Source organism: Oncorhynchus tshawytscha, linkage group LG16 (genome assembly GCF_018296145.1).
Source record: "Oncorhynchus tshawytscha isolate Ot180627B linkage group LG16, Otsh_v2.0, whole genome shotgun sequence".
Lineage (NCBI taxonomy): Eukaryota > Metazoa > Chordata > Actinopteri > Salmoniformes > Salmonidae > Oncorhynchus > Oncorhynchus tshawytscha.
In genome coordinates, this window is record NC_056444.1 from 24,766,697 (window position 1) to 24,779,681 (window position 12,985).

At 41.5% G+C, this 12,985-nt stretch overlaps 1 protein-coding gene across 2 annotated transcripts in view; it reads left to right on the top strand.

Moving 5' to 3' along the window:
• Window positions 1-12,985, top strand: part of palmdb (palmdelphin b) — a 37,445-nt gene that overhangs the window by 8,603 nt on the left and 15,857 nt on the right. For both annotated transcript variants that reach the window (XM_024374659.2, XM_024374656.2), the window contains exons 2-4: window positions 4,294-4,345; window positions 6,522-6,602; window positions 8,277-8,407. In XM_024374659.2, coding sequence (XP_024230427.1) covers window positions 4,301-4,345; window positions 6,522-6,602; window positions 8,277-8,407 — 257 coding nt within the window. In that variant the 5' untranslated portion in view covers window positions 4,294-4,300. The remainder of the gene's footprint in view (window positions 1-4,293; window positions 4,346-6,521; window positions 6,603-8,276; window positions 8,408-12,985) is intronic.

Consider the following 12,985-nt stretch of genomic DNA (forward strand, 5'->3'; position numbering starts at 1 on the left):
AATCCATCTGTCGTAATTGGTGAGGTATTCTGTAATGAACACGAGGGGAGACAGAGAGCTGGTTTCAAACACAGGGCGTAGAAGGTTATACACAAGGGGTCCAAAAGGGCAAAGGTACCGGCAGGGAAAAGGCTAGTAACGTAGTCTGGGAGATCAGGCAATAGGTAGATCATTCACAGGAAAACCGGCGCTCTGAAAGACAAAACAAACAATAGCTCATGGGGTGCAAAGAACTGAACTAAATAGTGTGTGATAATGACATACAGGTGTGTGAACAGTTGATTAGAATTCAGGTGGATGGGATCTGGAGCATGAGCTGCGTTCAGGGAATCTAGGTGTTTGAGAGTGTGAGCTGGAAAGTGAGCTGCGTTCAGTGAATCTATGCGTTTGAGGGTGTGAATTGGAAGCAGACGTTACACAATAAGACACTTTTGGATGCTGGATACTGCAGACTGACAGACAGACAGACAGACAGACAGACAGACAGACAGACAGACAGACAGACAGACAGACAGACAGACAGACAGACAGACAGACAGACAGACAGACAGACAGACAGACAGACAGACAGACAGACAGACAGACAGACAGACAGATAGAGTGCCTTCAGAAAGTATTCAGACCCCTTGACTTTTTCCACATATGGTTAAATTACAGCCTTATTCTAAATAAATAAATAAAAGCAATCTACACACAATAACCCATAATGACAAAGTGAAAACAGGTTCTTCTAAATTTTGGCAAATGTATTAAAAATTAAAAACAGAAATACCTTATTTACATAAGTATTGAGACCCTTGCTATGAGACTCAAAATTGAGCTCAGGTGCATCCTGTTTAAATTGATCATCCTTGAGATGGCAGTGCATGTTAGAGCAAAAGCCAAGCCATGGGGTTGTCCGTAGAGCTCAGAGACAGGATTGTGTCGAGGAACAGATCTGAAGAAGTGTACCAAAACATTTCTGCAGAATTAAAGGTCTCCAAGGACACAGTGGCCTCCATCATTCTTAAATAGAAGAAGTTTGGAACCACCAAGACTTCCTAGAGCTGGCTGCCCGGCCAAACTGAGTAATCAGGGGAGAAGGGCCTTTTCAGAGAGGTGACCAATAACCCGATGGTCACTCTGACAGAGCTCCAGAGTTCCTCTGTGGAGATGGGAGAACCTTCCAGAAGGACAACCATCTCTGCAGCACTCCACCAATCAGGCCTTTATGGTAGAGTGGCCAGACGGAAGCCTCTGTTAAAGGAACATTACATCCAAAAGGCACCTAAAGACTCTCAGACCAACAGAAACAAGATTCTCTGGTCTGATGAAACCAAGATTGAACACTTTGTTCTGATTGCCAAGCTTCAGATCTGAAGAAAACCTGGCACCATCCCTACGGTGAAGCATGGTGGTGGCAGCATCATGCTGTGGGGATGTTTTTCAGCAGCAGGGACTAGGAGACTAGTCAGGATCGAAGCAAAGATGAACGGAGCAAAGTACAGAGAGATCCTTGAAGAAAACCTGCTCCAGAGCGCTCAGGACCTCTGACTGGGGCAAAGGTTCACCTTCCAACAGAACAAAGACAATATGCACACAGCAAAGACAATGCAGGAGTGGCTTTGGGACAAGTCTCTGAATGTCCTTGAGTGGCCCAGCCTGAGCCCGGAGTTGAACCCAATCGAACATCTCTAGAGAGACCTGAAAATAACTGTGCAGCATCGCTCCCAATCTAACCTGTCAGAGCTTGAGAGGATCTGCAGAGAAGAATGGGAGAAACTCCCCAAATACAGGTGTGCCAAGCTTGTAGCGTCATACTCAAGAAGACTCGAGGCTGTAATCGCTGCCAAAGGTGCTTCAGCAAAGTACTGAGTAAAGGGTCTGAATACTTATGTAAATGTGATATTTTAGTTTTTACTTTCTATAAATTAGCCACATTTTTTAAAGTGGTTTTGTCAGTATGGGGTATTGTGTGTAGACTGAAGAGGATTTTTTTTTCTTATCCATTTAGGATAGATAGATAGATAGATAGATAGTAGAAAATAATTACAAAATGCGCTGATAGATAGATAGATAGATAGATAGATAGATAGATAGATAGATAGATAGATAGATAGATAGATAGATAGATAGATAGATAGATAGATAGATAGATAGATAGATAGATAGATAGATAGATAGATAGATAGATAGATAGATAGATAGATAGATAGATAGATAGATAGATAGATAGATAGATAGATAGATAGATAGATAGATAGATAGATAGATAGATAGATAGATAGATAGATAGATAGATAGATAGATAGATCTAGGAATGGTTTTAAATGAATGGAGCCCTGCCATAGACATGTGGGAGAGGAAATCTGTCCTTCAGCCTGTGAGAATATCTGGCCAGATACTTGGCCATCTAGCCATCTGTCTTCAGACAGAGATAGAAATTAAGCCAAGGCCTCCACACACCTTATAAATCACACACATCATATTTTCCCGGTTTCAACACGACTCTCAGCACCCGTCATTCCTATCTTAAGTTTCTGTGGTTTCAGAGGGAGCTTGCTACTAATGTGCCTTTTGAATACTGGGACACTATTTGCAGTTCCTCTGTATACATGAGACTAAACCAGTCCAGTTCAGCTCTAATTTCTGCACAGTTTATTATGACAGTCATATTGAACATTGCCTATGGTTACCAAATTATGCAATAGTAGGTATAATACAACAATAACTATATGAGCTCTCGTTTTCTTATACAGTAGTAATGGCTGGAAATAAAATAGCTATGTTTGGCCTGTGAGAAAGTCACTCAGTGTTGATTCTATTTAAATCTCTTCAAGGACACTAAACGATTGTTTTAACATCCCTTCCCTTTGGGGGATGTCAATGAATGTATTTCTAGTATATTTTATTATTCTGTCATTGTTTGTTTGGAACTCAATGTCATTGGAGGCTGCTGCCCTGCCTTTCCATGGGCCATATTGTCAGGCAGCCATGCTATCTGATCCTGGCTGGGTCCATAGCTCAGGGATGTTATTTGAATGCCCCCTAACCTTGGAGTCCTGCCCTGACCTGCTTGCGGAAAGATATATCCTCCCTCCTGATGTGTTTATTTGAAGAGGGAACAGAGTTAGCTGACTCCGCACAATTAGTAACAGATCAACCTTAAATCACATGTGATAAACCCAGAGCTGAGCTGACTCACGAGAGACAGCATGCAGGTAGAGCTCACAGCTCACTTTATCTTGAGGGGGATACTTTAGCAATAAGGTAGGAGGGGCTGTAGTACATGACGCAAAGAGATGTGCCTGGAAACAGCTGCTCAATATGACACTTTTGCAGTTTATCTCTTTAAACACCCTGTGGGCCGGTTTCCCAGACACAGATTAAGCCTAGTCCTTAGGACTAAACCCTTATTGCCTTATTGCTTTTATAAAACGGTTACCAAATATGACTCAAGTTTTTCCTGGTCAGGTGACATGGTGAAGAAAAACTCTGGGATCTTGCTATAGTTGATCATACAATGATGTCACGTCTCGGCACAACATACTTACTTTACAAGTTATTATCATCAATCCAACTTCAATTCAGATTGAAGTGTCACATGGACTAAAGCTATATTTTCCCCCTTTCATTTACTACATAACAGCACATCAGCCTTGGGGTCAAGTTAAAATCCTCATAGGTCATAGTACAACCTGTCAGTTCCTCTCTCTGTTTGCATGGTGGGTGCCATGTCCTCTTTATCTGCAGTTATTTACCGTGATCACATCACGGTGCATGTAAAAAATCTAGTAACGCTATGTCAGATTCCATACACAGCCCAGAGAGGCAAGTGTGTCTGCCTAACTGCCTGCCCCATCCCTTTATAAACCAACCCCTCGCCTGGATAACTCTGCCATGTGACGTGTCACAGAGACATGCCTGTTATCCCAGTTGGCCTTGGTTTGGGCTTAGCCCTCGAACCCTTCCTGGTGACACACACCCTCCTTCACAGGCTGCCTCACACATACTCCCTCCCTTCCTCCCCAGACCCAGGCCCAAGCAGATACACTCTTGTCACATACTTCCAGGCCAACTCTGTCCTGTTCTCTCCAGCCTGCTGTCACCATCACATCACTGCCTCCTGTCTCTGTCACAGACCCTGCCAGGCCAAGCCTACTAACTCTCTCTGTCTTTCTCTTTGTTTATGCCCCCCTCTCTCTCTCTCAACAATACATACACACAGACACATGCACACACATGCGCTCTCACAAATGATATTTCTCTCATATACACTTCCAGGTAACGCTCTCGCTCCTCCCTCTGTTTCAGGGTCAGTATGGAGGAGGCCGACCTGTTGAAGGAGCGGCTCCAGGCCATAACGGTAAAGCTACAAAACAATACGTCTTTATTGTTCCATTACACATTTGATCCTTTTTTTGCTGTCGCAGTACCCAAATTATTCTATTCATGTGAAAGAAAGAGTGGTGTTTCTGAAAGCTACACATTTAAATAGGTCAGAGGCATTTATAAAGCTATTTGTGTTGTGATGATTCTGCAAATGAGAATGGACGGCAACGGTATCTAGTAGCTGTGAAAGAGAGCTAGGAAATCATCAGGATATCTTGTTTTAGAAATGAAGGTCAAACACTTTAGTGTCAGGAAGTGAGAGTGAGCTCATCACTTCAGTTCAGTATGTAGCCTAAGAGATCTATAGACCTGATCTCTTTCCTCGTCTGATTTTCCTGTCTGGCTGTCTTCACGCTTCCCTGATTTCAGTAAACTTGCTTCGCTCTAGCTGTGCATCCACAGAGCTAGCTGTCAGTAGACTAGACTTCATCTGGGATATCCATTCTCCCTGGGGCTTAGTAATACAAGGATCAAACATGGGACTATTAATAGACAACAATATGTCTGACCACCACACTTTACATGACAGATATGTCTATGCAGTATAACTTTTCTACAAAAATGAAGACAGACAGGCATTATTTCTCTTTGGTAATGCTAGCAACCATTAGAAAATAAGCATTACATCTTCTGATCTAATGTATGAAGTATTGTGTGGTTCTACACACACACCAAAATGGTGGGTTAAAAACAACCCAATTTGTGTTTTTTGGTAACACAGCGTTGGATGAATATTTGACAGAACACACGGTGAATTATTTTGACTGAGCTAGTTGGAATTCCTGAATAACCCAATATGTTGGGTTTTGGAGATTAAGTAAACATTGGTTCATTTAAGCATCAGTTGGGTATTTTTTTGTTTCATGCTTGGTTCACATAGCAGCTGGGTCTATTTTAATGTAATCCTTAGGTTATTTTCAGGAGACCTGGATTATTAGGGGTGTTGTTATGGCTGTGTAAGGGAGGCGAAGTCAGGTGCAGGAGAGCAGAGTAGAGTAAAAAGGCGCACTTTTACTCCGTTCAACAATAGGCACAAAAAATTATGCAAGTGCCCAAAAACACGGAACATAAACTATAAAAGTATTGCGCGTGAACATACACCGTTAACAATGAACAATTACACACAAAGACATGATGGGGAACAGAGGACTAAATACATGTAGATTGATTGGGGAATGAAAACCAGGTGTATATGGAACAAGACAAAACAAATGGACACACGAAAAATGGAGCGGCGATGGCTAGAAAGCCGGTGACGTCGAGCGCCGAACGCCGCCCGAACAAGGAGAGGAGCCGACTTCGGTGGAAGTCGTGACAGGTGTGGAGTTCAGAAAGATCTTATTGGCCACCCGTGAGAGTAAATTCCATTCCTGTTTGTCATGTTAAGTTTACATACTGCAAATTACATGTGTTTTTTGGGGGATTTTGCACAATCTTCTAGAATATTAATATTATTGTGATAAGGTGGTATCCATCCCAACAATGGGATTTGCATAGGCTTTTAGGGAACTAATACACTTCTGTAAGCCTCATTGAAGCTACAAAAATGTCAATGTTCACCCTTAACATGTGAAAACTATACAACAGAACAGATGAACAGGAATGACATTTCACGGGTGGCTAAGCATAACTCTCTGAAAGCCACGCTCCTACTAAGCTACACCTCTAGTCTTCTGATCTCAATAAACCAGCACCAATAACCCAGCATCAACAACCCAACCCTGCTCTTTTTAAAGAATAGATCGCAACGAAGTGACTCAAAGCCTGTACCCAGCAGTTGGGTCAACCTAATAATCCAACCATACAGGGTAGGCCTATACGCATAGGGCCGATTTCCTAGACAGAGCAATTGAAATAGTGTTTAAGTCCGGGACTAGGCTTAATCTGTGTCTTGGAAACCAACCCAAAGGGTATTTATAGAGAGAAACTGCTAAACTGTTATATTGAGCAGATGGACACTGTGGACAGGTTGTATCTGACTTGCTATGATGTCACAGGCACCTCCCTGCTTGATTGGACACAGTGGGGAGCTGGGGCATTCCCATTGGTTGGAATAGCCATGACTAGCTGTAGATTAATTTAAATCTATGAAACGACAAAAACAGGTGGAATCTCTCCATTGACAAAGCCATGCTTGAATGTCTTCACAGGAGAAAAGAAGAGTCCAGGACGACATCGCAAAAAAAAGGAGACAAATTGAGGAGGAAAAATTAAAACTCCAATGTTTGAAGGTACGTTTTAGTACAAACTATCATTTACAGTGCACTCGGAAAGTATTCAGACCCCTTGACTTTTTCCACATTTTGTTAAGTTACAGCCTTATTTTAAATTTTCCACATCAATCTACACACAATACCCCATAATGACAAAGTGAAAACAGGTTTTTAGAAATTTTAGCAAATGTATTAAAAACAATAAACATAAATACCTTATTTACATAAGTATTCAGACCCTTTGCTATGAGACTCACAATTGAGCTCAGGTGCATCCTGTTTCCATTGATAATCATTGAGATGTTTCTAGAAACTGGATTGGAGTCCACCTGTGGTAAATTCAATTGATTGGGCATGATTTGGAAAGGCACACACCTGTCTATATAAGGTTCCACAGTTGACAGTGCATGCCAGAGCAAAAACCAAGCCATGAGGTCAAAGGAATTGTCTGTAGAGCTCCAAGACAGGATTGTGTCGAGGCACAGATCTGGAGAAGGGTCCCAAAAATGTTTTGCAGCATTGAAGGTCCCCAAGAACGTAATGGCCTCCATCATTCTTAAATGGAAAATGTTTGGAACCACCAAGACTCTTCCTATAGGTAGCTGCCCAGCCAAACTGAACAATCAGGGGAGGAGGGCCTTTTCAGGGAGGTGACCAAGAACCCGATGGTCACTCTGACAGAGCTCCAGAGTTCCTCTGTGGAGATGGGAGAACCTTCCAGAAGGACAACCATCTCTGCAGCACTCCACCAATCAGTCCTTTATGGTAGAGTAGCCAGACAGAAGCCACTCCTCAGTAAAAGGCATATGACAGCCCGCTTAGAGTTTGCCAACAGACACCCAAATGACTCTCAGACCATGAAGATTCTCTGGCCTAAATGAACTCTTTGGCCTGAATGCCAAGTGCCACGTCTGGAGGAATCCTGGCACCATCCCTACGGTGAAGCATGGTGATGGCAGCATCATGCTGTGGGGATGTTTTTCAGCGGCCTGGACTGGCCGACTAATCAGGATCGATGGAAAGATGAAAGGAGCAAAGTACAGAGAGATACTTGATGAAAACCTGCTCCAGAGCACTCAGGACCTCAGACTGGGGTGAAGGTTCATCTTCCAACAGGACAATGACCCTAAGCACCCAGGCATTTCTGGAGAGACCTGAAAAAACCTGTGGAGCAACATTCCCCATCCAACCTGACAGAGCTTGAGAGTATTTGCAGAGAAGAATGGGAGAAACTCCCCAAATACAAGTGTGCCAAACTTGTAGCGTCATACCCAAGAGGACTTGAGGCTGCAATCACTGCCAAAGGCGCTTCAACAAAGTACTCAGTAAAGGGTCTGAATACTTACGTAAAAATGATATTTAATTAATTTTTTATACATTTGCACAAATGTCTAAAAACCTGTTTTTGCATTGTCATTATGGGGTATTTTGTTTAGATTGATGAGATCTTTAAAAAAAATCAATTTTAGAATAAGGCTGTAATGTAATGTGGAAAAGGACAAGGGTTCTGAACACTTTCCGAATGCACTGTACATTGTTAAAAATCTAGTGCATGTGCATTTATCTGAAGTCAAAAAGAATGGAATGGAATTTAAATATCTACGCAGTCATTGGGGACACACACAACAGTTGTTGAGTTACAACACTATAGTTCATGGTGTAACATAGTCTATTGATGGTTTCCCCAAATAGAAAAAAGCCCTTCGAGAGCAATGGCTGATGGATGGGCTAAGCCCTCAGAGTGAGGAGGACCAAGAGGCCACCAAACTACAGGCCCAGGGCGACCAGGAGCAAACCCTATTACTGCAGAGTAACATTGACAGGTACATCTTAGAATGGGATGAATGGTGAGGTGTGTGTGTGTGTGTGTGTGTGTGTGTGTGTGTGTGTGTGTGTGTGCGTGCGTGCGTGCGTGCGTGCGTGTGCGTGTGCGTGTGTGTGTTAGTGCTGTGATTAACCAAAATGTCTTACTTTTTTTCAGTTATTAAACAACTAATTGACTGACATCGGTTTAATTACTTGAGAGAAATTCCATAGAAAGAAATCATGTCAAGCACGTGAAACATCGCATCAAAAACGAACTGTGGCACACTGTAGGGTGTTTTAAATAGGGAAATATTCAACCTATTAATACGTGGTAAAACCTCTTGGCGAGTTTTAACCAATAAGTTAGGTAACAATCTGATTCCTTAAAGTAGTGGAAGACTATGGCACACTCTAGGAAAAAAAGGGTTCCAAAAGGGTTATTCGGCTGTCACCATAGGAGAACCCTTTTCGGTTCCAGGTAGAACCCTTTTCGGTTCCAGGTAGAACCCTTTTTGGTTCCAGGTAGAACACTTTTTGGTTCCAGGTAGAACCCTTTTCGGTTCCAGGTAGAACCCTTTTCGGTTCCAGGTAAAACCCTTTTCGGTTCCAGGTAGAAGTCTTTTGGGTTCCATGTAAAACCGTCTGGAACCAAAAGGGGTTATTCAAAGGGTTCTTCTATGGGGACAGCCAAAGAAGCCACCATAATTTGCAAATAAATTCATTAAAAATCCTACAATGTGATTTTCTGGATTTTTTTCCCTCATTTTGTCTGTCATAGTTGAAGTGTACCTATGATGAAAATGACAGGCCTCTCTCATCTTTTTAAGTGGGAGAACTTGCACAATTGGTGGCTGACTAAATACTTTTTTGCCCCACTGTATATACCATGACATCTCATGATTTTCTCTGTTTAACCAGTAACGGGTCATGCTTCTGGCAATCCCCAATAGCACATTGTGCATATAATCTGGGATAGGTCCCACTATTATGTCAAAATGTTCAAGCCGAGATAAAATACTGGGGCCTTAAATTCCTTTTACAGCTATCCCAGACTACTTTGCTAAATCTATAAATAAATTACTCCAAGACTGATTTCTGAGTTGACAGTTTTCCTCAAAAGGATATGCCCTCTTCCCTTTGCTATTACAGTACCTTTATGGAGACAAAAAGAGCAGCCAAATTCCCCATTAAACTGTTTAAAGTTTTGAAGAAGAGGTCTGGCAGCTGTGTAACTGACTAAAATTAAAGAATTAGACAATCCCTTTGACAGTAAAATAATAAATACAGAGTACAACGTGCCTCGCAGAATATCTGCCACAATGGCACACATGTACATGAGAATCTTCCCAATTCACAACTGCAAGAGGAAGCTTTCCTGAATCCTTAACTTTGTCCCGCTTCAAAGCGTGATGCAACCGAGGCTTTTCTCTCCGGATTTTTTAAAAATCCTTCAGGATTTTTCCAGTTGACACCTTGATCTTGCAAAGTAATACATTCAGCAACAAAATGTTTCAAGCACGTGTTCATGTGTGGCTTTTGGGGCCCAAACCATAAACCGCAGAGAAGGACGTGTGTTCTCAGATGTACAGGAAGCTCATTAACAGTACGAAGATGTGGTCAAATGCTAAAAAAGACGAGGATTTAAAAATTGGAACTCACAACTGAAGGGACAGATTATCGGGAGAATTTAGAGGCGACAGTTCCTTATACATCTTCCCATCATATATATATATATATATATATATATATTATCTATAGAAGATTGGTTCTCTTTAACTATCAAATCTATGCTTTAGATCGTTTACAATCTCAGGTTCCTGCAACATATTCTTTATTTGCTCTTCCAAAGGCAAATATATATTTTTTAGATACCGTCTTTGTCTTTCCGGTTTTCCGATTGCCGTCTCACAGCTCCTGCAATGCACCTTCACATCAGAATGTTCCACCAAGGCAACAATTCTCACACGTAGTGAATTTCCATGTACTGTTTCATGTCATCAAAACACTTGTAAAATACATTTGAGACACTAACGGAATTACTCCCACCCACAAGATTCATGATGATGTCCTCTTGGCAATCATTGGTCAAACTATACTTACATTTTACAGACAGAAGAAGAAGTTCATTTAGTTCTTAAGTCTGTTTGGGCTCCGTGTCTGTCTCAGCCATCTGGGACTAGATCATCTTCTGAGTTGTATTGAAGACCATCTGCCTCAGAACAAAGATCGGGATGAGGACGAAGGCCATCCACATGGGTCGGTCCAGCACAGCCCGATTGATGTCCACCCAAATTGTTTTGTCCAGCGCTGAGAGGCAGTACTTGAATTTAAATAACATAAAACATGTTTTGCATTGAAATGTATTTAACTGTCCACACGAACACTTTTGACCAGCCAGAGGATAAAACCTATCATGTGCTACAATATATTTAGTACCCTCTCTCTGATCACATAGTAACAGTGTTTAGAAAGTTCATGTTTGTTCTCTTGTGGATTCCTATAACAACAGTGTTCGGGCAGATGTTGTTTCAGGTACCTGTGAATTTCTACAGTAACAGTGTTAGTGCTGTTGAAAACATACGGTGGTGTGCCAGTCCAAATAAAACACACGCCCCTGTCCTAAATGACTACTGGTCTGTCGAATTGATTTCACATTATGAAAAATAACTCACTAGCTAACCTAAACTCAGTTGGTAGATTCTCTGTTCTCTCTTCCCTGTCTCTCCTAGGTATGTAGATTATGCATTTCTGTCATCATAACTATGTTACTGTTCATCCATTATGGCATCCATGTAACACAGGGGGGGCATAACAATTATGTTCTCTGAAAAATGTTGTTTCATCTCCCATTCATATCATCACATATTCTGTTTACTTGATGTGACTGATTTAAACTTACTTCTTTCATTGTGGTCATCTTCCTTCAATGTGATGTCAGAATAGTGTCCCCAAAGAGAGAGTCATTTAATATACTATTGAACTGAGCCATTATAATATCAGATATAGCTAACGTTACTTACAACCATAATTGTCACTAACAATAATGACTAATTCCACAAAATTTGTAGGCCACCATAACTTATCTGCCAAGCTGTAGCCTTAAATAGAAGCCTATTGCAATGAGATATTTACCACTTAAAATATAGATAGCTAAATATCTTGGTATTAAATCCTACCAGCATCTATAAGGGGACAAGGCGAGACTCAGATGCAGACATGGGAGGCAGCTGGTTTGAGTCTTGATATTTATTAAACAAGCCTAAAGGGATAGGCAAGAGAATGGTCGTAGACAGGCAAAATTGTCAAAACCAGTTCAGAGTCCAGGAGGTACAAAGTGGCAGGCAGGCTCAAGGTCAGGCAGGCAGGTACAGAGTCCAGAAAACAGGCAAGGGTCAAAAACCGGGAGGACTAGGAGTACGGGAAACTGGGAGGACCAGGAGTACGGTAAAACCACTGAAAAGCATACATGACAAACTGGCACAGAGAGACAGGAAACACAGGGATATATACACCAGGGATAATAAGTGACACCTGGAGGGTGTGGAGACAATCACAAGACAGGTGAAACAGATCAGGGTGTGACAAGAATCAACAGTTTAGTGTGGTTGAACAGCTTCCCGCACACAAAATGTACGCCATGGGAGAGGAATGTACACAACACAGCGACAAGAGGGATAGAGACAGTTTGTGAGGTAGCTTTTGATAGTTGTAGCAGTCTTGAAAATGCCTTATCTACTTTGAAGAACTACTAAAATAGTGATTTTGTCAGAAAGCTCTGCAGCATGGGCAACTGTGGCAACCCAACGATCATGGGCTAACCTTTTCGCTAGCCAAGAGGAACTTGGCTCGTTGGGGAGCACAGAGATAGCGTTAGATGGTTGTCTGGTAGTCTTGCTGCTACTGCCTCAGAAGAGATGAGATGTGAAGAAATTAAATAATAAAGTACTTATATGAAAAATAAATAATATACACAACAAAAATATTTTATTTAAGTAATGTGAATAAATTATGGTAAGTAAGTGCTAAGGAGTGATGGTAGTCACTACATCATGGGGTCCTTTTAATTTCTTTATTATGTGTTGGTAAGCGACAATGGAGTGTTTACAATGTTTTGGCAATTGAATGTTCTAAATATTTGGCTTTGGAATTTCAATTTTAAAAAGCTACAAAAATAATTCCAAGGTCATATTTCAGAATGCATTTAATGTAAAAAAAATAATAATAATAATCGAAAACAGTGATTATTTTTTTAAAACCGAACCGAAACTGAACTGACCTCAAAAAGCACAAATCACTCGGCACTAGTTCGCTTGTGCGTTCGTCCATGTTTGCTTGTGTGTGGCTGAGTGCAGTGCACACATTCACGCGTTAGTGAGTCAAGAGCATACGTTTCTAAGTCAAAGGGCAACACATGAGATTTTCAAACGCTTTCCCTTTCTAGCCTGAGCTACTATGAGTGGGAAACGATTGGAAGGATTATACAGAGATGGCGCTCCTTAACCCACTGTTTAACCCCTGTGAGAGGCTTTGTGTGTCAGCCAACGGTCGTACAGACAGTCTTCCCACCCCAACCATTGTTACGTAACAACCTGTCT